This window comes from Serinus canaria, chromosome 12 (genome assembly GCF_022539315.1).
Source record: "Serinus canaria isolate serCan28SL12 chromosome 12, serCan2020, whole genome shotgun sequence".
NCBI lineage: Eukaryota > Metazoa > Chordata > Aves > Passeriformes > Fringillidae > Serinus > Serinus canaria.
Window position 1 is genome coordinate 798,271 of NC_066326.1, and position 21,730 is coordinate 820,000.

General features: G+C 56.0%; 1 protein-coding gene across 1 annotated transcript in view; it reads right to left on the reverse strand.

Moving 5' to 3' along the window:
- The window catches only part of GRM7 (glutamate metabotropic receptor 7), a 176,956-nt gene that overhangs the window by 43,069 nt on the left and 112,157 nt on the right, over positions 1-21,730 (reverse strand). The window contains exons 5-7 of the mRNA XM_050979261.1: positions 18,917-19,057; positions 13,500-13,700; positions 9,023-9,162 (exon numbers count right to left, since the gene is read on the reverse strand). Of these exons, the coding sequence (XP_050835218.1) occupies positions 9,023-9,162; positions 13,500-13,700; positions 18,917-19,057 (482 nt within the window). The remainder of the gene's footprint in view (positions 1-9,022; positions 9,163-13,499; positions 13,701-18,916; positions 19,058-21,730) is intronic.

Sequence of the window (21,730 nt, forward strand, 5' to 3'; positions counted from 1 at the left end):
CCCTTGGACAGATGTCTGCTGTTTCTGGAGAAAATTCAGGATGCAAAGTGCCTGTGAGGGAATGCTGGGCAGGGGGTGAGAACCTGAGTCAAACTACACTTTCCCCACTCAGAAAAACGCATGTTTGAAGAAAATTTGTCCCACATCTACACATCTCTTAGATACCTGCAAGGATCAGCTGAAAATGCCTAGCACAGTCTGCAAAGGGGGCAGCAAAACATCTCAGACATTGTGATGTGAGAAGGTGCTCTTGCAACCAGCAGAAAAATGGAGGGTTTGAATGTAGAACCTTCCATTTCAGTCCAGGGGTAAGGGAATTCATTCTTCCCAAACAGAAGGAAGGAAAGGAAGGAAAGGAAGGAAAGGAAGGAAAGGAAGGAAAGGAAGGAAAATGGAAGGAAAATGGAAGGAAAATGGAAGGAAAGGAAGGAAAGGAAGGAAAATGGAAGCTGTCCCTGCTCCCACACATCCCCAGCTCCTGAATGCCTCCAGCAGGAGGGACTGCCTCCACTCACAATATAGATTCTCATTATGTTCACTACAGAACAAACATTACCAAGAAATGCTTAGTCTGTCTCATAAGGCCTCATGTAATTGTTCATTTTAATGAATAAAGTAACTCAATATCTGGGGATAATTCAAACATTGCTGCTTTGCTTCCCTCCGCCACAAACATTTCCATAATAAGCCATTTGTTCTGAACTTAATTGTTCCGTGCAATGTTTGATTAAAATAAAAATCAGTACGAAAATAATTACATTAGTGGTAATTAACCTACTCAGGGAAGAAAATAGCCACGTTCCCTGATCCCACTTTCGTAATGATCGTGCCATTAATTTCAGGGACACACAGAAGCCAGCGGCGAGGACTGGGCTCAGATTTATTGCCACCTCCAGACTGCAGCTCCTAACTCAGCAGTTCAGACACTTGTGTATATTCCACTTTGCAGACAGCAATATTTGCATGACTTAGCTCTTCAGGCTCAGCTATTAATGTCTTGTAATTAGTTCCTAAATCCAGGGATTTACCGTGATAATGGTTTTAAGCTAAGAATATGTCAATAACACATCCTCAGCAGAGTCTTCTGCAAAATATCAACTGAAATCCCTTCAAGAGATAACAGTGGTGATAAGCCAGAGTGCCAGAGAGGATGCAGAGCTGCTGCATGCCTGGCCCAGACGTGGTGCTCCACACCATGGAGCTCCTTTTCATTTCCCTGCCTGCAGGGAGTGCTGGGGAAGCCTTGCCCAGCACTGAGCCTGCAAGGGGTGAGGCAAAACCCCACCAGTGCTGGCTCGTGCCAAACAGATCCTGCACTGAGCAGAGCAGCCCTGACACCTCTGCAGGCTAACACAGAACTCCCAGAGACTCCAAACTCCCTCTCAAAGCAGAAGCATTGTTCCTGCAGCAGCAGCAGCAGCACGTGAGCTCTGGGAAGGGCCAGGCAGTGGGAGTGGACACTGCTCCATCTCATCCCATTATCCTGTGGCATGCCATGCCATCATCCTACCCCATTATCCCATGGATCCCATCCCTTCCCATCCTATTATGCCATGCCATCATCCTATCCCATTATCCCATCCTATTATCCCATGGATCCCATGCCATGGATCCCATCCCATGATCCCGTTATCCCACCCTCCCAGCCCCTCCATGGGGTCCCCAGCACGGTGCCACCCCAGAAGGAGGCAGAGCTCTCTCCCACCTGCTCCTTGGTGCTCCCACAAGAATCAATTCTCAGCCCTCATTTCCTTTCATTTCTGCTCTTCCTTTGTCCTTTGTTTCCTTGGTATTTGTCACCTTTTTTCAGCAGGCCTGCTGCTCTGCCCCAGCAGCACTGGGACACTCACAGCACCATCTTTAATGAGATCCAAGGGCCATTTGTTCTACATTAAAGCAAGGACATTTCCAGCACACCACTGATGGAGAGAAAAATGCTTAATCCACAGTTTTTGCAAAAATGCTTATTATTATACATTTCTGTTGACTCACAATAAAATGGAAAATTAATTATTTTAATGCTTTTATATCTGCCCACAGCTCTGTGTTGTCTTCTCACTAATGGAAGGGGGTGGACCATGCATCTTCAGTACTCATCCTGCAGCCCCTGCATAATATTTTTTTAATTACAAAAAGAGTGTGTGCTTCCAAATGTGCATTTATAACACACAGCTCTTGTCCCTTTAAATGGATCAGCTAGGGCAAAACTATCTTCTGAAAGCAGAGCTAATCCAAGGCAACTTTTTATCCTGAAGTGCCTTAGGATGAGGGCAAATCTGAATTCTCACAGAATCCCAAACTGGTTTGGACATCAAATCCCACCCAGTGCCACCCTGGCATGGCAGGGACACCTCCCACTGTCCCAGGGGCTCCCAGTCCCCATCCCTGGCACTGCAGGGACTGCAGCAGTGCAGGAGGTGAGGCCAGCTCCAGGCAGGGCACCCAGCCCCAGCCCCGAGCAGCTCAGCAGCTGCCTCAGACCCCTGCTCTCACCTGCTCAGTGCCCCACAGCTGCACACTCTGAGCCCCCAGAACAAGCCTGGATGACAAGGGCCCATCTAGAAGCAGCTCCAGGAGTTCTGGGTTTTCTCCTGCAAACTCCTTTTCAGAGCTGTTTTTCATGGCACAGCCACGACCTTCCCTAAGGTTTGAGGAAAGGATTAGCCCTCAATCTTTGTTTATCTCTCTTATGAGCCAAGAACTTCTGATTTTTCCTGTTCTTCGTGACTGTGGGAAGGTTCTGCTTCTGCCAAGCCCAACACAGCTCCCAGTGTGGAAAGGGCAGTGAGGAGAGGGAACCAAGCTCGGGTGTGGAATTTGGAGAGCATTCTCCCTGGAGTGCCTGCCAGCCCAGAGAACGTGGCATTTATTCATCCTCCTCATTCCCCAGCTGGTCCAAGCACCAGCATTTCCCATCATTTGGTGCTGGTTTTCCCCTCCTGAAGGCTCAGCATCCATGGACAGTGATTTCCTCACCACATCTCGAGTGCAGGGCAGAGCAGCACAGGGTGGGGAGGGAGGATGAAAGAAATACAAAATACTGAGGGAGATTTTCAGTACCCAGCTCATTTAGGCCCTAATTAAATTGCTGCAGTGATATTAATAATACTAATAATATTAAATGATCCTGCTCAGGTAATGCTCAGCCAATTGGGCCCTAAAAGAACTGCAGGTGTACACAGAAAATGAAGAATGGCTGGTGGCCATGCACGCTGCCAGGGCAGCAGCTGCCTCCCAGGACAGGGAATTTGCTCTTGTCTCCCACACCCAGAGCTGCAATCCCTCAGCAAAACCTGCCCTGGGAGCTGGGACTCACCCCAGGGGAGGGCACCACGAGCTCCCAGCCTGGGCTGAGTGAGGAGAAAAGCCTCTCCCACCCCTTCCAGCTGCATTTTGGGGAGGAAAAGGCTAAAATCTGGGCAATGATCCCCACCACTGCATACACCCCACCCTGGGAGTGGCACTGCCACCCCTTGTCACCAGTGACTGAGGTGACACCTGCAGGGACAGGAGCAGGGCAGCAGGAGATGCAGGGTGTCCCCAACAGTGCCAAACCCAGAAACTCCATCTACCCTGAACACACTCTGCTCCAAAGGAAAAACCCAAAACCCAGCAGCAAACCCAGGAAAACAAGGAACAGCAATCAATTTGAACATGTTATTTTGACAAATACCATCTGTTGGCAGAATATTCCTGAGCAACAAACACCACAGAAGAGGAGCTTGGATCCAATTCCAGTTCCAATATTTTATCAAAAAAAGGCAGGTACAGCCAGGTCTCTTGCCAGCAGGTTCGACAGTTAATTACTCTCTTCACCAGCTCACAATTCATAACATTTATTTCCAAACTCTCTAACAGAGATGTTTATGGCATGTAAATTGATTAGTCTGAGCCCAAACAGATTCAGGAGGTGTTGAAGTGAGCAGGTTCCACATAAATTGCACAGAGGATTACAGAGTTACTCACTGTGCTTCTGTGTGTGGGGTAAAAGGATTGCAGGGTGGAATTTCCATCCTGTGCCAGTGACCGTGCTGTCCCTGTCCCTGCTGCTGTCCTGCCAGCAAAGGCTCCCCTGCTCTGGGGGCAGCACCAACCCCAGCTCACCCCAAACCCTGAGCTACAGGGATGCTCCTTGTTCCAGGCAGGCTTTATGGCACACTCTGCTCCCCACAGCAAGGAACAGCTCCCAGCTGCTCGCCCAGGGAGCAGGGAGGTACCCAGGGAGCAGGGAACCATCCAGGGAGCAGGGATGCATCCAGGGAGCAGGGAATCATACAGGGAGCAGGGAACCATCCAGGGAGCAGGGAATCATCCAGGGAGCAGGGAACCATCCAGGGAGCAGGGAACCATCCAGGGAGCAGGGAACCATCCAGGGAGCAGGGAATCATCCAGGGAGCAGGGAACCATCCAGGGAGCAGGGAATCATCCAGGGAGCAGGGAACCATCCAGGGAGCAGGGAACCATCCAGGGAGCAGGGAATCATCCAGGGAGCAGGGAACCATCCAGGGAGCAGGGAATCATCCAGGGAGCAGGGAATCATCCAGGGAGCAGGGAACCATCCAGGGAGCAGGGAATCATCCAGGGAGCAGGGAACCATCCAGGGAGCAGGGAATCATCCAGGAGCCCACATCCTCAGGGGCTGAGGAGGGGAGCAGGTCCATGAACAGCTCCCCTCCCAGCTGTGCCCATGGAACCACTCTGATCATCACCAATGCCATCCTTCTCCCAAGCACTGCCTGGCAGGGCTCAGCCACAGCTCCCTGACTGTGGAGCTGGGGAGGGACAAGGGGACCCCAAAGCTGGGGGTGAAGGACAGGGCAGTGTCCTGGGGACACTGCCTGTGGGGAGCTGAGCAGGGAGGGACCAGGGGACCCCACAGCTCAGCTGGGCACTCCCGCACAGAACAGAGCCAAGAGCCCTCCCCAGGGAGAGCTGCCCTGTGGGGTCCAGCCAGCACCTCCAGCCCATGGGGCAGGATCCCAGCTCCCCACTGACCCCAGGAGCAGCTCGTGCCCACGGGCAGGAGCCCAGGCAGGTCTCTGCAGCCCTAGCACGAGGCCAACACCTGGAAAAAGCAGGTTCAACAATTTCACAGGGAATGTTTCCTTCACCTATTGATTTGCACAGTTCTGGGATACTTGCACAGGGAACGGGATGGGAGAACATAATAAACCTGGGACCTGCTGAGTTACCTGTACCTGGAGAAGGAGAAGCAATATCACCAAATTTCCCAGGAGAAGCTGTGCTTCCTTGAGGAGCCATCCATTTCTTCCTCCTTCAGGCACATCAGCTCCTCCAGGAGAGATGTGTTTGTGTTTGTGTCAGCCCCTCCAAGCACGAGAAGCTGCATTTTCAGGAGCCAGCAATGTATGGCAGCTGCTCAGGCAGCTCCTCACACCGCTCCAGTGCCCCTTCTCCAGCAGTCCCACAGGCTGCCCTACGCACAGCAAGGACACCTCCCGACTGAGATGGGCAGGGCAGGGCATGGACGGGTCCATTCCTCCTCTGAGATCCACATTTTTCCTGCCCTGGCATGGAGCCCTGGCCAAGGCCAGTAAAAGCAGACATCTGCTCGTTTTATCCTTGCATGGACACAAACACAGCCAAAGCTGCCACTGCACCGTGCCCTGATGGCTGGGCACAGCTCTGCTGGCTGATGGCTGCACTGTGCCCTGGTGGCTGGGCACAGCTCTGCTGGCTGATGGCTGCACTGTGCCCTGGGTGCTGGGCACAGCTCTGCTGGCTGATGGCTGCACCGTGCCCTGGGTGCTGGGCACAGCTCTGCTGGCTGATGGCTGCACCGTGCCCTGATGGCTGGGCACAGCTCTGCTGGCTGATGGCTGCACCGTGCCCTGATGGCTGGGCACAGCTCTGCTGGCTGATGGCTGCACTGTGCCCTGGGTGCTGGGCACAGCTCTGCTGGCTGATGGCTGCACTGTGCCCTGGGTGCTGGGCACAGCTCTGCTGGCTGATGGCTGCACATTGCCCTGATGGCTGGGCACAGCTCTGCTGGCTGATGGCTGCACATTGCCCTGATGGCTGGGCACAGCTCTGCTGGCTGATGGCTGCACATTGCCCTGATGGCTGGGCACAGCTCTGCTGGCTGATGGCTGCACATTGCCCTGATGGCTGGGCACAGCTCTGCTGGCTGATGGCTGCACTGTGCCCTGGTGGCTGGGCACAGCTCTGCTGGCTGATGGCTGCACTGTGCCCTGGGTGCTGGGCACAGCTCTGCTGGCTGATGGCTGCACTGTGCCCTGATGGCTGGGCACAGCTCTGCTGGCTGATGGCTGCACTGTGCCCTGGGTGCTGGGCACAGCTCTGCTGGCTGATGGCTGCCAGGCAGGCAAAGGGAAATGGGGGATTGCTCTGCCCCACATCAGCTGTTGTGTCCCAGGCTTGCTGCAGTGAAAATCAAATGTTTTGTTATCTGACCTGAGACACAGACAGCCCCAGGTAACTCATAAAGCCAGTTTACCAACAACAAGGAAACAGCAGAGTTGAGGAGTCCCAAGGAAGCTGCTAGAGCTCTCCTCAGTCTGTCTGCCAACATAAGCAAGAGAGAGAAAACTAAAACACCAGTTACTCGGCAATCTAACATGGAAAAATGGGGTTCAGCTCTCCAGATGATTCCAGAGAAGAAAGCACCATGAAAGGGAAGATGACTGTGTGGAAGGCATCTTGCAGCAGCCCTGGCAGCAGCCCTGCCAGAGGAATCCCAGAGTGACACATTTCTGTTCCTTCCTGGAAAGAGGACGATGACAAAGAAGCAATCTGTACTCACCGAGCTGGTGTCCCACAGTTCCTGCCCTCCTGGAGCTGCAGGGGACTCACCTGTGGGCTCTGCAGGTGAGTGCTCCCTGCCCAGGGAGGGACAAAGCCCTTGGACACAGAGCACAGGGCAGAGCTGCCCCCTCAAACTGCAGGTGCACCAAACAGCCTGGCTGTCCCCTCTGGGCTGTGTTTGCCAAAAGGACTGGGGACACATCCCCTGAAGAGTCATTGCCACAGTAATTGCTGAGGACAAATCACATCCTCTGGGTGCTTTCCCTGGGATTTATTTAATGGAATTTATTTTGGTTATTTCCAGAAATCCTTGACTTCTCTAGACTCCACAATTGTCCTTATTGTAAGAAATAATCCAATAATACAAAAGGGACTGTCTTAGATATAGATTTGTGCGAGGAACTGGGACACTGAGTGATCAGAAGGGAAGTTAGAGAGAGAATCTCAACTTCTGCCATGACCCTGTGGCCACGGGGCTACGAGGGTGAGGAAAGAGGTCTTTTTATGGAAACATTTAACACAACAACAGGAATACAAATCGAGCTCCATTAATTTAGCTTTAAATTTTAATGGATCAGGATGTGCAGTTTACATAAAGAAGGATTTGCTTAATAAAATATTAATATTTTTTGCTAAAAGAACTGTAAATTGCAAGTTAATATAGGTTTCCTTATATAGAACATCAAAAGTTGAAAAGCACTGAGAGAGCAAATCAAACAGAGAAAATAAAAATGAGCCAAAATTCAAGGAGAGTGAAATATTGTGTGTGATCAGGCTCCAAGAGTGGCCCCTCGGTGACCCACATTATTCCCTTGGTTCAACAGCAACCATGGCAACATTAGAAATAGGAAGTGTGGGGGCTCTGGTTCCACCAGGGGTGGCTGTGACCCCTGTGGGCAGCCCAGGGCACAAAGGGCTGGGGGAGTTCAGGTGTCCCCACAGGTCACAGGGCCAGCCTCAAATGTGACACCGGGTCCAGAGAGAGCCTGGGCTGGGAGCACGCCCTGGGTCACCCTGGGTCACCTCTTGGGTCACCTTCTGTGTCACCCCCTGGGTCACCCCAGTGTGTCCTGGCCACCTCTGGAGGGGTGTCAGGGCTGGGCCATGTCCCACAGCCTGTCCTGTCACCCTTCCAGAGGAGACGTGGCAGCAGAGGCAGAGAAGGAGCCCCAGCACACCAAGAATTCCCATGGCCCTGGGCTGGGAGAGCTGACTGAGGGAGGAAAGCCTTGTTCCACAAATACCCAGGAGTGCCTTGATCCTCCTCAGCTGTGGGGCTGAAGGGCCCAGGGGAACTGCAGTCTCTGTCTTTGGGTGTTGGTAACCTTTCCCAGGGAGCCAGGCACGAGGCAGAGCTGGCACCACTGCCCCAGGAGCCCGAGGCAAAGGGCACAGAGCCAGCAGGGACCCTGCACCTACATGGGCACAGGCACAAGGCTGGCACCACTGCCCCAGGAGCTCAAGGCAAAGGGCACAGAGCCAGCAGGGATCCTGCAGCCACATGGGCACAGGCACAAGGCTGGCACCACTGCCCCAGGAGCCCGAGGCAAAGGGCACAGAGCCAGCAGGGATCCTGCAGCCACATGGGCACAGGCACAAGGCTGGCACCACTGCCCCAGGAGCCCGAGGCAAAGGGCACAGAGCCAGCAGGGATCCTGCAGCCAGCCAGGCACAGGCACAAGGCTGGCACCACTGCCCCAGGAGCCCGAGGCAAAGGGCACAGAGCCAGCAGGGACCCTGCACCTACGTGGGCACAGGCTCGGGGGCTGAGGCTGACACAGTCTCCAGCTCTCCCACCCACCAGTCCTGGGGCTTTTTTCTGGGAAGCATCAAAGTGCATTTGAGCACCTGCTCCTACGTGCCAGTTTTCCTTCAGGCATCATCCCAGGCAGGCCACCTCACCCAGAGGGTTACAAGCACCACTGGAACAGTGACTCACTCCTAACACATTCTGTTCCAGCCTTCCAAAGACAAGACAAACCAAACAGCATCTGCAAGTGAAAGCCCAGTGGTCTCAAACTACAACAAATCCCAGCTCCACTTCCCAAGCTGGCACCTGGGCACTGCAGCCAGGCAGCAGCAACAACACCTGCACGAGCAGCTCGTGTGTGTCAGTGTGAGGGGCTGCAGGACAGGGGAGAGGGACACGGCGTGCAGAACCCCCCTGTGGGGCTGTGAGGACACGGCAAAGGGCCCAGCTGGTCTGAGAGCCCGGGGGCAAGAGCAGGGCACTCACGTTGAGCTGCAGGTCGTCTGTCCACTGCCCCACCAGGCGGTAGCCGGGCGTGCTGGTGTTGCTGCTGTGGAACTGGAAGATGTCGTAGCGCCCCGGGGCGTCCCCGTTCTTGTTGAACATCACTGGAGTGCCAGCACTGCCTGGGGGAGCAAACCAGACAAAATCCAACCACAGCACCAGATCTTGACACTGCCTGTCAGTGAGCTTTCACACCGGAAACACGGCAAGGCCATCGTCCCACAGCCATCCAGAGGGGACACTGCCACCACCCAGCCCTGTCCCACAGCCATCCAGAGGGGACACTGCCACCACCCAGCCTTGTCCCACAGCCATCCCAAGGGGACACCCTGGGACACTGCCACCACCCAGCCCTGCCCCACAGCCATCCAGAGGGGACACTGCCACCACCCAGCCCTGTCCCACAGCCACCCCAAGGGGACACTCTGGGACACTGCCACCACCCAGCCCTGTCCCACAGAGCATCATCCCACAGCCATCCAGAGGGGACACTCTGGGACACTGCCACCACCCAGGCCTGTCCCACAGAGCACCATCCCTGCCCTCCCCTGCTGCCTGGAACACACACAGCGAGCCCAGGTGAGCCCTGCCTCACCTGCTCTGCCCAAGGCCAGAAACAGCAGGGGGTTTTTCTTCCTGCCCTGCAGCAGAGCCTGCCTCCCACCTCCTGTCCTCAGGGAGTGCTCCAGTGCAGCCACTCCTGTGAGTGCAGCCTCTGAATGCAGCTCCCCCCTCCAGAAAGGGCCATCTGCTCCTGAGACATGCTGCTGTCAGAGGGCAGCCCGGCTCTGGTGAGTCTTAATGCATCCAGAAATAGGGAACAGCACTCCTTGTGCACTCCCTGTGCACTGCCTTGGGCACTCCCTGTGCACTGCCTCACCTGGGGCAGCACTCCCTGTGCACTCCCTGTGCACTGCCTCACCTGGGACAGCACTCCCTGTGCACTCCTTGTGCACTGCCTCATCTGGGGCAGCACTCCCTGTGCACTCCTTGTGCACTGCCTCACCTGGGGCAGCACTCCCTGTGCACTGCCTTGTCCAGGCTCTGTGGCACTCCCACAGGAGTGTCCTGGGCAGACCCAGAGCAGGACCCTGAATTAACTTTATTTACCATGTAATTGGTAAATAACACCTTGTCACTCCAGTGACAAACAGCCCTTCCTGCGTGCTGGCACAGCCTGGAGCTGCCCTGACACCTGAGCCCAGCCTCAGGTGAGCTCCCAGCAGGACACCTGCATTGGGATCAGCACAGCTCTGGCTGGGAACCTTCCCAAGAGGAGAACTCAAGCACTGCCTCATCTCCTCAGAGCTCCAGGAGCAACCTTCCAGGGTGACATTTATTTCCAGACATATTAAAATAGGCTTCAGTGGGGTAGAGTAATATTGTGTCAAGATTGAAGATTATGACAATCCTCCAGCATATCTATATTCAAAGCTTCCTCCTCCTGTGTAACTTTTTTTCCCTAAAGCAATGAAAAATCTCTCCTGTTGTAGCACTGAACTTTAAGATTATCGTTTTCTTCATGATTCCCATTCTTCATTGAATTCCAGGGAGTGAAAAAAAGATTTGAAGGAGTGAATTAGCATAGTCTCCATTCTAGCCCTGGTAAATTGTTTCCTGTCTCTCCTACAATCCTCTGAGATCAGATACAAATTCAGTTCAAAGGCTGGTACAGAAAATCTCCCACTGAAATCTCTCCTGGCTGGTTCCTTGTGAGCACCAGGCAGATATTTAATTGTCATTACAGATTCATGCAGCCAGAATACATTGGAGTGGAAACACTTGGAGTCAATCAGAAGCAGTGGCTGTAATTCCTTGGCTCCTCAGGAAAGGCAGCAAAGTGCTAAATGGGATTTGGCTGCTCACCACTCCTAGGCCTGCTCAGGGTGAGTTGGGCTCAGCCTTGTCAGAGCTGACAAGAAAGGGACACCTGGAACTGCAGGAGCTCAGGTGAGCTCCCAAAACAAAACAGACACACAGAGGGAGGTGCAGGGCTGCTGGGCAGGAGGCAGGTGGAGGATGGACACCACTGTCACAGCCACCCCAAAGCCAGGGCTGGGACAAACCCTCGGGGCACACAGCACAGCCACCTCCATGGAGCAGCACCCCAAAACCCAGCAAAGGCACTGAAAGGGACCTGGGGTGCCTGTGGGTGCAGCAGGGGGGCACAGCACCATGGGCTGGGGGCCTGCAGGGACCCCAAAGGCACAGCACCACGGGCTGGGGGCCTGCAGGGACCCCAAAGGCACAGCACCACGGGCTGGGGGCCTGCAGGGACCCCAAAGGCACAGTCCCAGCAGGGAGCTCAGTCCCCCACAACCCCAGCTCACCCACCCTCAGGACAGGGCAGGCAGGAGCACACCCTGCTCACAGCCTGGGCTCAGTGGCACAGGAGCACACCCTGCTCACAGCCTGGGCTCAGTGGCACAGGAGCACACCCTGCTCACAGCCTGGGCTCAGTGGCACAGGAGCACACCCTGCCCACAGCCTGGGCTCAGTGGCACAGGAGCACACCCTGCTCACAGCCTGGGCTCAGTGGCACAGGAGCACACCCTGCTCACAGCCTGGGCTCAGTGGCACAGGAGCACACCCTGCTCACAGCCTGGGCTCAGTGGCACAGGAGCACACCCTGCTCACAGCCTGGGCTCAGTGGCACAGGAGCACACCCTGCTCACAGCCTGGGCTCAGTGGCACAGGAGCACACCCTGCTCACAGCCTGGGCTCAGTGGCACAGGAGCACACCCTGCCCACAGCCTGGGCTGAGTGGCACAGGAGCACACCCTGCCCACAGCCTGGGCTCAGTGGCACAGGAGCACACCCTGCTCACAGCCTGGGCTGAGTGGCACAGGAGCACACCCTGCCCACAGCCTGGGCTCAGTGGCACAGGAGCACACCCTGCTCACAACCTGGGCTGAGTGGCACAGGAGCACACCCTGCCCACAGCCTGGGCTCAGTGGCACAGGAGCACACCCTGCCCACAGCCTGGGCTCAGTGGCACAGGAGCACACCCTGCTCACAGCCTGTGCTGAGTGGCACAGCCAGCCTGGTGGCTGTGCCCCTTCAGCGAGGTGGGATCCATGGAGCAGCTGGGGAGGGAAGCACTGCTAACCCTGGGCAGGTACGAGTGTCCCTCTCCTGCCTCTGAAGCTGCAGTAATTGGGCTCCAGCCAGGGCTCTGCTCAGCAGGGCCTGCCCTCCTTAACCTCTGGGTGAGGCTCTGGAGCCCTTTCTGTGCCACTTGTCTGCAGGGTCTGTCAGTCCTGGTTTGCATCACTGCAGCAATCCAGCCTCAGCTCAGGCTCCTTTCATGAAATAATGAAATTAATTAAAAGTGATGTATGGAAACCTCATGGCAGAGAGGAAACAGGCATTTCAGAAATAACCCTTGATCTTCCAATCATTAAAACATGTCGTTATTTCACTGGTGCTTGATCATTTAGGATTTATTTTCTTCCTGTTAAGGTTTCCCAGATTCTGCTGAGCCCACTAAGCAGTTCAGAACCTGTGTCAGTCTCCAGGCTGCAGCTTCTTGCTCATGCAGAGCTGTGACAATTTAATTCAGTTCCCAACAAAGGAGCTGCCTTCTCCCCACACAGACACAGGGCACTTGACACCTGCAGGAAGCCCTCAAACCCAGACACAATCTGACTGAATTTGCAGGGTTTCGATCTCTTAACCACTGCAAGAAGAGAAATGAATTATGGAGAGGAGGACAGGAGTGACACAGGTGTCACCAGCCAGGGAGTTTGGTACTCAGGGCACGTCCATGGCAGTTTGGGCACCCGAGGGGCTCCCATGAGCAGCATCTTCAGCTTTTCACTGGCAAAAACACAGCTGCACTTCAAAACATCCAGAATTTCACTGGGTGAGCACTTGAGGTTTAAAGTCTTCCATATTTTAGGCCTTTTGTCCTCCAGGACACGATCACAAAATGCACACTGAGCTCCTCACTCAGATCCAGCCTCTCCATCACAGCCTGGCTGCCTTGATGGCAGCACCTCTGCAAGGAGAGCAAGGGCCCAAAGCAGGGCCAGCAGGGGGGTCCCAGCTCGGGGCAGGGCCAGCAGGGGGGTCCCAGCTGCACAGGCTGAGCAGAGATGCTCCCCAGCAGGAGGATGGCCAGCTCTGGGGCTGGGGACACTGAGAGCAGCAGCAGAGCAGGCCATGCTGTTCCTGTCACGCTCAGCTGCACAGAGCTCCCACTGCCCGCCGTGCACCCAGGAAAGTCCCCTGGAGCACCGGGGAGAAGGATCTGTACCCAGGGCAGCCCCTGCCCAGCCCCATGGCGGGGTCAGCAGGGGACAGGAGGGGTCAGCAGGTGATGAGGGGGGTTAGCAGGTGACCAAGGGATGTCAGTCGGTGACAGGGGGGTCAGCGGGGGACAGGAGGGGATCAGGGGGTGACAGTGGGGGTCAGCAGGTGGCAGGGGGATGTCAGCAGGTGGCGGGCCGTGTCTCACCGTTGAAGTTGACGCTGCGGATGTACTTGAGCAGCCGCTTGCCCCCCGCGTGCTCCATCTCGGGGCACAGCCCGGCGCTGTCGGCGCACAGGTCGCGGTTCATGTGGTGCAGGGCGTGGGCCATGGCGTACACGGCATCGATCACGAACTGCACCTTCCCCTCCTGCTCGTAGTGCGAGTCCTTCCCGATGCGCTCCTGCCCTGCGGGGACACACGGCGACACTCAGGGACAGCGGGAACAGCGCTGTCCTGGCACCAGCGGAGCCTGAAGGAGCTGCGCCTTCCGCCGGGACCACGAACCGTTCTGGGCTGCAGCGTTATTGGTTAAACCAAGACCGAACCTCTGTCACTGCCGCCGGAACCACCGGCTCTGCTGGCCAGTCACCCTCCAAAACCCAGAGAAGGGAATCCGGCCCGAGCCCGCGGGGAGATCCCGGGGCCCGCGGGGAGATCCCGGGGCCCGCGGGGAGATCCCGGGGCCCGCGGGGAGATCCCGGGGCCCGCGGGGAGATCCCGGGGCCCGCGGGGAGATCCCGGGGCCCGCGGGGAGATCCCGGGGCCCGCGGGGAGATCCCGGGGCCCGCGGGGAGATCCCGGGGCCGGCTCCAGGCTCCGAGCGCTCCCAAGCCCGGCTCTGAGCGCTCCCAAGCCCGGCTCCAGGCTCCGAGCGCTCCCAAGCCCGGCTCTGAGGCTCCGAGCGCTCCCAAGCCCGGCTCTGAGGCTCCGAGCGCTCCCAAGCCCGGCTCCAGGCTCCGAGCGCTCCCAAGCCCGGCTCTGAGGCTCTGAGCGCTCCCAAGCCCGGCTCTGAGGCTCTGAGCGCTCCCAAGCCCGGCTCTGAGGCTCTGAGCGCTCCCAAGCCCGGCTCCGAGCGCTCCCAAGCCCGGCTCCGAGCGCTCCCAAGCCCGGCTCCGAGCGCTCCCAAGCCCGGCTCCGAGCGCTCCCAAGCCCGGCTCCGAGCGCTCCCAAGCCCGGCTCCGAGCGCTCCCAAGCCCGGCTCCGAGGCTCCAGAGCTCAAAGCAAGGCACAGCCGGTATTAAACCTGGTGTTCGTTCTGCTGCCCATCCCGGGCTCTAACCGAAACTCAAAGCCAGATTAAGGGAAGCAAGAGTCACTGCAGAGAAGCCACAGACGGGGCTGCGGAGACCTGAGGGACGCGCCGGTAATTAACGGCTAATTAACGGACAATTAACGGCACCTCGGGATGCTCCTGTCCTGTCAGCCCTGCTCCCCAGCCCGCCGGGTCTCAGAGGTCCTGCCAGTCCCAGGAGGGCCCGTAAAGTGCTGCAGCATGAGAGAAGGTTTGGAATCCCCGAGCTGAGCCCAGGGAAGCGCCCCGGGAGCTGCTCCTGTGCGGGAAGCGCGGCCCTGGAGAGCCGCACCCCCGCACTAATTAATAAATAAATAAAAAATAAATAATTAATAGCGAGCACCTGGAGAAGGGGGAAACCAGAGCACGGGAAGGAAACCGCCGGCAGGCAGCAGAGCTCGGGAGCAGGGATGGGAGAGGTGAATCTAAACATCTGAGGCTGCAGGCTCCTGCCTGAACCCCTCTCTGGCCCTCGGGCTGCAGACACAGGTGTGCCCTGGTGGCCATGGCCACAGGTGGCCTCTGTGCTCTTCTGGTCACCTGAACAGGTCGGGAGCTCCGCAATAGGCAACAAACCATGCAGGATTTTCAGAGCCTGGAACGAGGCACTGCAGGCTGAGAATCAGGAATCTGATTTATTGCTTTCCTCTGAAACTGTCCATTAACCCCTGGCAGTGCCCAAGGCCAGGCTGGACAGGGCTGGAGCAGCCTGTCCAGTGCCACCCTGGGTGGGATTTAATGTCCCTTCCAACCCAGCCCATTCCAGGATTCCATGATGGTTGAGGCCCCCTTTACCAAACCCCCCCCAGTTTTACATCTCACCTCCTCTGGAATCCTGCAAACAAGTGAGCAGGAAAAGTGAGTTTGCAGCTGGTGACGTTCCAGGCAGGATCCTGTTCATTATTCACTCCCTCTCACTGATTACAGAACTTATCAGGATTTCAAGGCCTGACAAGGAAAATGCTTTTAAGTGGTTTCAGCTCTGGAGCCAAATGAGCAATGCAGCAGGAAGGGATGCCAGGGGAGGGGGTCTGGGATTGAAATGCTGCACACAAACAACACTGATAAGCCCCAGCAAGTTCCAGAAGCATGGCTGGGCACACGCACAGCAGGAGGAAAACCTGCAGCAGTGCAGAGATCTGGGAGAGGAACCCGAGCAAAACACACCTGGAAAAACCCAGAGCAATGTAACAGTGTCCAAACAGGAGAACAGCAAAGGTTTCTAAATCTCAGTAGAATTTCCAAGAACAAGGATCTTTCCCTGTGCTGGAACAGCCACTCAGCTGGGTACTAAACATCAGCTGTGCACAGTAAATCCAGATGTGGAGACAAATACAACTCCTCCCCCCAAACACTGAGTTTATACAGCTGGGAGTGTGCTGTCCTTCACCAAAGCACAGGCTGAGTTACCTCCTAAGGAGATTCCACTGCAATTAGAATTTGAACCCAAATCTGAAGCAGCAAAGAACCTGCAGAGCAATTGTTATGATTATGAAATGTTATGGACCAAATATTCTTCAGACTTCAAAAAAAACCAGCAAATTCCAAATTATGGGCCTGGCTGAACAGTGTTCCCTCCAGTTTGTGTCACCCTCCTGCTGCTGCAGTGAGCAGCAAATCAGATCCAAAGTCCATTTTCAGCCAGGAATAAACCAAAGGTGATGGGCACAATTTTAATTCCAACTTCAACATTATTGTGGGGAATATTTCCCCCTCCAAGGCTGAGCTGAAGAAGTCAGGCAAACATTTTACCACAGCAGCTCCTATATGATGGGAGTATAGAAATTCAATTATCAATTACTCTGCAGGAGAAGGAAGCTCCCCAGAGGCACCGAGTTGCTCCAGATGAAAGCAGCAGGAGCAGTGCTGTGGGTGCCTCTGGGGAAGGGGCAGAGAGACCCCCCAGCCCAGAGGTGTCAGGACAACCTGGGGTCCCATGGGGGGAAGGCTGGAGAACCAGCCTAAAACATGGGGGCAGCAAGAAACCACGAGCCCCTCTGTGCTGTCAGAGCAAAACCATGGAAAGTGAAACCAAACACCTTCTGCACCATTTCTGTTCTTTGAGGACTGCACCATTTCTGTTTGTCATTGAGAGCTGCACCATTTCTGATCTTCTTTGAACTGCACCATTTCTGTTTGTCTTTGAGAGCTGCACCATTTCTGTTTGTCTTTGAGAGCTGCACCATTTCTGCTCCCCTTTGAGAGCTGCACCATTTCTGTTCCTCTTTGAGAACTGCACCATTTCTGTTTGTCTTTGAGAGCTGCACCATTTCTGCTCCCCTTTGAGAACTGCACCATTTCTGTTCATTGAGAGCTGCACCATTCCTGCTCCCCTTTGAGAGCTGCACCATTTCTGCTCCCCTTTGAGAAGAAGGTGCTTTTTTCTAGTTTGTTTACCGTGGGGATCTGCAGGAGCACACAGACCATGGTTTGCCCCAGCAGTGGAGCAGCTGGCCCCTGGGACCCTGGAGCACAGCGTGACTTCAGAACACACTTCTGTCCCTCAGGATGGCAGGAGAGGGATGAACACAGCAGCAGTTTATTGACATGAGCATTTTTTGCCTCCAAAGGATCTATCTGAAGGTGATGACAAGCAGTTTAACCCCCCCTTCCCACTCGAGTCGAGTGCTCCTCATCATCCTGATTCCTGAGAGACGGAGCAGGGGCTGGTTCAGGCACATCCTCACAGGAGAACAGCTGCAACAAAGGCAGGGAAAACAGCTCCAAGCCCAGAGTGCAGAGAACAGAGAGGAAGAATCCCACTTGTTCCATCTCTTTCAGACGCCAGCAGTGAGATGCAGGTTTGAGAGCTGCTGGTCCCCCTCCTTCATCTCGGCACGCCAAGCAGAGACGTGCCTGCTGCCAGTGCCTCTCCTCCAGCTGATCCCTCTGCACTCATTGTTATCACCACACAACAGAGGGGATGTGTTAGGAGGAATAAATAGCATCTCTAGGACGATTTTTATGGCATATAATTCACACAGACAGACATCAAAATCCCACTCCATGGGCGCTCGCGGGAGATGAGTTCAGAGACTGCTTCAGTTCCTGGAGAATTAAACACTTTTTCAAAGGGTCTCGCACAATGGTGCTGCTGAGAGCCCGCTGATAGCCATCATTAACAAGAGATTTAATTTAAAGATTGTGCAATGCTCACGGGATCTAGCAGGCAGCTCTTACTTGCACAAGGTGGAACTCGGCAGCTGGGGAAGCGCTGGCAGAAAAATCTCCGTGAGCACCCACGGCCAGCACCATCACCCAGCCCCACTGGGGGACAGGGACAGGGACAGCCTCCACAGGGCCCTGCAGGACCGCCCTGGCACTCCCTGCCAGCACAGAGCTGCACACACAGCCCTCAGGGCTTCTCCACATCAACTCTCATGTGAAAAGAGCTGAGGTGCAGGGCTGCAGAGCCACCCCCAGCATGCCAGGGTAAATATTGCAGTTTGGAGGAGCAGGGGATGACAAGGAGGCCTCTGAGCAGTCAAACCCCTGCACTGTCACCTGACACAGCCCTCCAGGAGCAGTAACAGCTCTGCAGGGACAGAGCCCCCAGCCCAGCCCCAGCCTCCAGATCTCATCACAGACAAAAACCTTTATTTATCCCAGCACCACCCAGCAATCCCCAGGGGATTTCTTGGGGAAGGCAGATGAGCTTTTAAATTTCTCCTGCTCACCACAAAGCATCGGATAATGCTCCAGCCCAAACTCCCCCCACTCTCCTCTGGGCCAGGATGTGTGCCCAGGAGGGCTGAGCTGCTCCCTGGCACCCAGACACCCCCACACTCCTCTGGGTGGGAGTTTTCATCCATTTTCAGTCAAAGCAAAGCAAATCCTGCCATGAACTGATTTCCCCTGATCACAACTGAAGGCAATTACCCACCATGACACATTTCAGCTGCTGCTGGGAGATCTGAAGGGGCTGGGGGGACTCCAGGTGCCACCAGCTGTGGCTTCTGTGTCACAGAGGCACACTGTGCTTCTCCAGGGTGTTCTAATAATGAAATCACAGAATCCCAGAATGGGTTGGGTTGGGAGGACCCCAAATCCCACCCAGTGCCAGCCCTGCCATGGCAGAGACACCTCCCACTGTCCCAGGCTGCTCCAATCCAGCCTGGCCTTGGGCACTGCCAGGGATCCAGGGGCACCACAGCTGCTCTGGGCACCTGTGCCAGGGCCTGCCCACCCTGCCAGGGAACAATTCCTTCCTCAATTGTTCCATCCTCCATGTCAAACAAACCAGCACCTCCAGGCAGCCTTCACCCAAAGCAGAGCACTCCTGGTGCCCGGTGCCAGGCAGGAGGAGGGGAAGGAGGAGTTCATTCATTACCTGTGCACTTCCTGTCCGTGTCCTCCTTCTTGGAGCCTGTGATGGTCAGCTTGCAGTTGAAGTTCTCCTCCCAGTACTCTGCAAACCACACGTTCCTCCTGTTGTTCTCCAGGGTGCGAGAGGTGAAATAGGTGTCAAAGCCTGCAGGGGGAGAGGGCACGGCTGGCTCCTGGCAGCGCTGCCCTGGGAGCCTGGCACACACCCTGGCTCCTGGCAGCGCTGCCCTGGGAGCCTGGCACACACCCTGGCTCCTGGCAGCGCTGCCCTGGGAGCCTGGCACACACCCTGGCTCCTGGCTGCTGTGCCCTCAGGAGCCTGGCACACACCCTGGCTCCTGGCTGCTGTGCCCTGGGGAGCCTGGCACACATCCTGGCTCCCGGCAGCTGTGCCCTGGGGAGCCTGGCACAGACCCTGGCTCCTGGCAGCTGTGCCCTGGGAGCTCTCCAGGGGTGGAGAGGATTGAGAGTGCTGGCTGTGCCCAGAGGAGCTCCAGGTGGATGACCTGCCATCCTGCAGGTGCAAACCCACTGGGGAGGGGCATCTCAGAGGATGTTTGGGCACTGCAGCTGCTCTGGCACTGCAGAGGAGGGTGCAAGGATGGAGCAGTGAGCTCCCCAGCCCAAGGCAGCCCTGCTGCCATCCCTGCAGTCAGCAAGGGCTGCAGATGCACCTCCCATGGAAAGGGGAACCTCCCTGGCACTGCAGCCAAGGGTTTCCCTGCTGGGGAGAGCCAGGCAGGCTGGCACTGCCCAGGATGGAGCAGAGGCTCAGGAAAACCATCTGGCACGGGAAATTAGCACGCCAGTCCTTCCAGCAGGGATAAAAATAGCACCAAGCCAGCTGTTTGCAAGCTGGAAAGGAGACTGGGAATGGGGTCAATCCCTGTTCTCCCTGCTCTGTGTGCCAGTGACCCAGCTCCAAACCAGACTCTCCCAGGGCTGAGGCTGCTGCCCTGCACACAGCCCAGCTCCAGCACAGCCCACTCACTCCAAAGAACAGCCAGAAACAGCAGCCCAGGGGCTCCAGAAGAGCAGCAATGCAGCTCCAGAAAGAGCAGCAATGCAGCTCCAGAAGCAGCAGCCCTGAGGCTCCAGAAGAGCAGCAATGCAGCTCCAGAAGCAGCAGCCCTGAGGCTCCAGAAGAGCAGCAATGCAGTTCCAGAAGCAGCAGCCCTGAGGCTCCAGAAGAGCAGCAATGCAGCTCCAGAAGCAGCAGCCCTGAGGCTCCAGAAGCAGCAGCAATGCAGCTCCAGAAGTAGGCTGAAAGCTTGGTCACGTTTCAGCTGCAGCCTCAGCAGCAAACGATGCATTTGCTAAACCCAAAGCAGGTCCCTCCCCCAGGAGAGGCAGCAGGAGGTGCCGAGGCCAGAGCACAGCCCCAGCCTGAGGCAGCCCATGGGAAAGGGCAGGAAAACCACAGAGTGGGCTGGGAGGAACCCTCAGGGCTGGGCTGCAGCTTTGTGAGCACCTGGGGGCACTCCGTGAGCTCCACACGACTGCCCAGCCCTCCAGTGGGGACTGCAGCTTGAAATGAAACCTTCCCACCAGAAAATGGACCAAAGTGCAGGAAAAGGGACCCTGGGGTGGCAGAGACCCCCAGCCCTCCCTGCTCTGCTGGTCCTGAGGCAGAGACTTCACCTGGGCCTGCCACAGACTGAGTGGGTACTGCTTCAACCTCCTGGGACACCTGCTGGAGCTAACCAATAACCAGTTAGGGATTTAGGAACATTTCTGAGCCAGCACCGTTTCTCTACCCAAACCTTCCTGTGATTCCATGAACAAATTCCCTAAGGAAAACATTCTCATGGATGGGTAGAAGAATATTCAGAAACAGCCAGGTTCTAGGGACACACAACCAAAACTTTCTCCTGAAAACCAGAGCATTTTGGTTTTCCTCCTAATTAAAAGAGCATTTCCAAGGGGATATCCAGTGCCAAGATCTACAATGTCCATATGGCTGGGAGAGAGCACCAATAAACCCTCCCCACGAGCCAAACTCACAGACCTCTGGGGAAAGTGCTCTGTAACTTAATAATGTAAAATCAATGAGTCCTGCTAAAACTGTAATAGAATTCCATATGAATTACTCTGAACCTTTACAGATTTAATAACAAATAATAACATTCCCATTGATTGCTGTAATGATCCCTCTGCATCCACAGGCAGGGCTATGGATCCCTATTCAAAAGGGAACATTTCTCACCATATTTTCCTATTGACTGGGACAACTGGGGGGTGACAGTGGGAGGGTTCAGGGCTGGACAAGGCCCTGGTCACTCCAGGTTCAGCCCTGGACAAAGCCCTGGTCACTCCAGGCTCAGCCCTGGACAAAGCCCTGGTCACTCCCAGGCTCAGCCCTGGACAAAGCCCTGGTCACTCCCAGGCTCATCCCTGGACAAAGCCCTGGTCACTCCCAGGCTCAGCCCTGGACAAAGCCTGACAAAGCCCTGGTCACTCCAGGCTCAGCCCTGGACAAAGCCCTGGTCACTCCTGGTCAGCCTGGACAAGCCTGGTCACTCCGGCTCAGCCGGACAAGCCTGGACAAAGCCCTGGTCACTCCAGGCTCAGCCCTGGACAAAGCCCTGGTCACTCCAGGCTCAGCCCTGGACAAAGCCCTGGTCACTCCAGGCTCAGCCCTGGACAAAGCCCTGGTCACTCCAGGCTCAGCCCTGGACAAGCCGGTCACTCAGTCAGCCTGGACAAAGCCCTGGTCATCTGGGCCACCTGGACAAGCCTGGTCATCAGTTCAGCCTGGACAAAGCCCTGGTCACTCCAGGCTCAGCCCTGTGCAGCTCCTGGAGGCAAGGTCCTGGAG